Source organism: Austrofundulus limnaeus, unplaced genomic scaffold (genome assembly GCF_001266775.1).
Source record: "Austrofundulus limnaeus strain Quisiro unplaced genomic scaffold, Austrofundulus_limnaeus-1.0 Scaffold557, whole genome shotgun sequence".
NCBI classification, from domain to species: Eukaryota; Metazoa; Chordata; class Actinopteri; order Cyprinodontiformes; family Rivulidae; genus Austrofundulus; species Austrofundulus limnaeus.
In genome coordinates this window covers 113543-116948 of record NW_013952959.1, presented here as the reverse complement: position 1 = coordinate 116948, position 3406 = coordinate 113543, and the positions used below count along the sequence as shown (strand labels likewise).

The 3406-nt window shown below is 38.6% G+C and overlaps 1 protein-coding gene across 1 annotated transcript in view; it reads left to right on the top strand.

Moving 5' to 3' along the window:
* Positions 1-1751, top strand: part of lgals8a (galectin 8a) — a 4911-nt gene extending 3160 nt beyond the window's left edge. Inside the window, exons 4-9 of the mRNA XM_014026482.1 lie at positions 398-520; positions 595-639; positions 728-754; positions 917-1005; positions 1119-1284; positions 1374-1751. Coding sequence (XP_013881936.1) covers positions 398-520; positions 595-639; positions 728-754; positions 917-1005; positions 1119-1284; positions 1374-1523 — 600 coding nt within the window. The 3' untranslated portion in view covers positions 1524-1751. The remainder of the gene's footprint in view (positions 1-397; positions 521-594; positions 640-727; positions 755-916; positions 1006-1118; positions 1285-1373) is intronic.
* The last annotated feature ends 1655 nt before the right edge of the window (positions 1752-3406 follow it).

Genomic DNA, 3406 nt, shown 5'->3' with positions numbered 1-3406 from the left:
ATATGTATTAGCTTGGCGCTAGCGCGACAAACAAGCTAAACTGAGGTCCTCCATCCATATTTTCAGTTCGCTAGCAGCCTCGCACCGAGGACCTATCCATGTCATCATTTACCCAGAATGCTTTGTGTGTAAATAAAATGGCTCCGTCTGTGAAATATATTTTTAAACTTTTAGTTTAACAATAATAAAAACTAAACATCCTACAGTATTTTTACAGTCTTTATTTTACAGTTAAAATATATGTTTATCAAATAAAGTCTAACATTACAACTAATCCTGGATGCCTTTAAGCTTTAGTTCTTTCAGCTGTTTAACTTCGGCTCATTCAGCTGCAGTAAAATGACCGTCTTGTCCAACAGAAACCTCAGCAGAGTTTCTTCCTGCTCTCGTTGCTCAGGTAGCGGTGAACGGAGCTCACCTGGTGGAGTACAAACACCGGGTGGACCTGGAGCGGGTCGACACCATCATGATCTCTGGACGGGTCAGGATTCAGGTTCTGGGCGTCGTCCCTCCTGCTTCTGTGAGTCCGACAGACTCTGATGTTCTCAACTCGTTTCTTCGTTGCTTTAACCTTTTTGTTTGTTTGTTTTTTAGAATCCCGTCTCTCCGGCTGCCAGTCTGACCAGTCTGGAGTCAGAGGTGAACAAACAGAGTTTTCTGCTGGTTTTTAATCCAAATAGTTTTGTTTAATCCCAGTTTCCTGTCTGTTTTTTTTTTTTTTTTTCAGCCGGTGGTGTCATCTTCAGGCGACCTGGTGAGTCCATCTGTTGAAGAAAGTCCAACCTGTTTTTAGGAAAAATAACTTAACTCTTAACTTTTATCTTAAAACCAAAATACTGAACTGTTTTGCAGAACAAGAAATGTGCTTTTATTTTGTAGTGCAATGTTTTATTGTTGAACTACTTCCTGTCTGCAGCGTATTCCCTTCACACTGAGTCTGGGCGAAGGGCTGAGCGACAGACACAGGATCATCATCAAAGGACAAATCAACAAAAACGGCATCAGGTACGACACACCTGAGTGAACTCAGACACACAACTTTTCACAAGAGGAATAACTTACTGAAATATTCACAAGAGGAATAACTTACAGAAATATTCAAATTGTTTCTTTTCCAGTTTTGTTGTGAATCTACGAGAGTCGAGCGGCACCAACATAGCTCTTCACCTGAACCCTCGTATGAAGAAGAAAGACTTCATCAGGAACTCGTACCTGGGGGAGTGTTGGGGTCCAGAGGAGAAAAGTCTCGAGTGCTTCCCCTTCAGTGATGGAGAGTACTTTGAGGTATTTCTCAGTTTATGTACAAATACTTCATTAAATGATCCTCTTGTAGTGTGTTTGATGTTTCTGACACGGTTGTGGTTTCTCTGTAGATGATCATCATTTGTGAGTCTCAGCAGTTCAGAGTTGCCGTAAACGGACGGCACCAACTGGACTACAAGCACAGAGTCCAGGACCTGACCCGCATCAAGCAGCTGGAGGTTCTGGGAGATGTTTCGCTGCTGGATGTCAGGGTGCTCTGAGTCTGCTTGTGAACCGTGAACCGTTTCATACGCTAATCATTCCTCTCACATGTATAAATACATATTAACAATTTAAAGAGTTTTAATCCGGTCAAAAAAAGTCGATTTAAAAATAATGCAGCATATTTATAACAAGTGATGTTCACAGTGACTGTCATGAAGAGTTTTGTAAACAGTACTAATATAAAGTTTCACTTTGTTCAAGATCAATAAACCATGTAAAAACAAGCTCAAGCTCCGGTTCAATTCTTTTCAAGATCATCATTGCCAAATTTACGAAACATACTATGGCAAGATAACTTTACAACACATACTATAGCAAGAAAACTGACACATGCTATAGCAAGATAACTTTACGACACATGCTTTAGCAAGATAACTTTGACACATGCTATAGCAAGATAACTACGACACACGCTTTAGCAAGATAACTTTACAACACATGCTATAGCAAGAAAACTTTACAATGCATGCTATAGCAAGAAACCTATGACGCATGCTATAGATTAATAACTACGACGCATGCTACAGTAAGAAAACTATGGCGCATGCCACAGCAAGATAACTACAACGCATGCTATAGCAAGAAAACTTTACGATGCATACTATAGCAAGATAACGACACATGCGATAGAAAGAAAATTTTGACTGCTATAGCAAGAAAACTTTACAACACATGCTATAGCAAGAAAACTGACACATGCTATAGCAAGAAACTTTACGACGCATGCTATAGCAAGAAACTTTACGACGCATGCTATAGCAAGAAAACTTTACAACGCATGCTATAGCAAGAAAACTTTACAACGCATGCCACAGCAAGATAAATTTACGACACATGCTATAGCAAAAAACTTTACGACACATGCTATAGCAAGATAACTTTACGACGCATTCTATAGCAAGAAAACTTTACAACGCTTACTATAGCAAGATAACTACGACACATGCTATAGCAACAAAACTTTACGACACATGCTATAGCAAGAAAACTGTGACGCATGCTATAGCAAGATAAATTTGAAACATGCTATAGCAAGAAAACTTTACGACGCTTACTATAGCAAGATAACCACGACACATGCCATAGCAAGATAACTTTACAACGCATGCTATAGCAAGATAACTTTGAAACGCATGCTATATCAAAAAATCTTTGCAAAGCATGCTATAGCAAGAAAACTTTACGACGCATGCTATAGCAAGAAAACTTTACGATGCATGCTATAGCAAGATAACTACAACGCATGCTTTAGCAAGACAACTTTGACACATGCTATAGCAAGATAACTTTACGACACATGCTATATATAGCAAGAAAACTATGACGCATACTATAGCAAGATAACTTTACGACACGATATATCAAGATAACATTACGACACATGCTATAGCAAGATAACTTTACGACACATGGCATATCAAGATAACTTTACGACGCATGCTATAGCAAGAAAACTTTACGACACATGGTATAGCAAGATAACTTTACGACACATGCTATAGCAAGATAACTTTACGACGTATGCTATAGCAAGAAAACTACGACACATGCTATAGCAAGATAACTTTACGACACATGGTATATCAAGATAACATTACGACACATGCTATAGCAAGATAACTTTACGACACATGGCATATCAAGATAACTTTACGACGCATGCTATAGCAAGAAAACTTTACGACACATGGTATAGCAAGATAACTTTACGACACATGCTATAGCAAGATAACTTTACGACGTATGCTATAGCAAGAAAACTACGACACATGCTATAGCAAGAAAACTTTGACGCATGCTATAGCAAGATAACTTTACGACACATGCTATAGCAAGATAACTTTACGACGTATGCTATAGCAAGAAAACTACGACACAT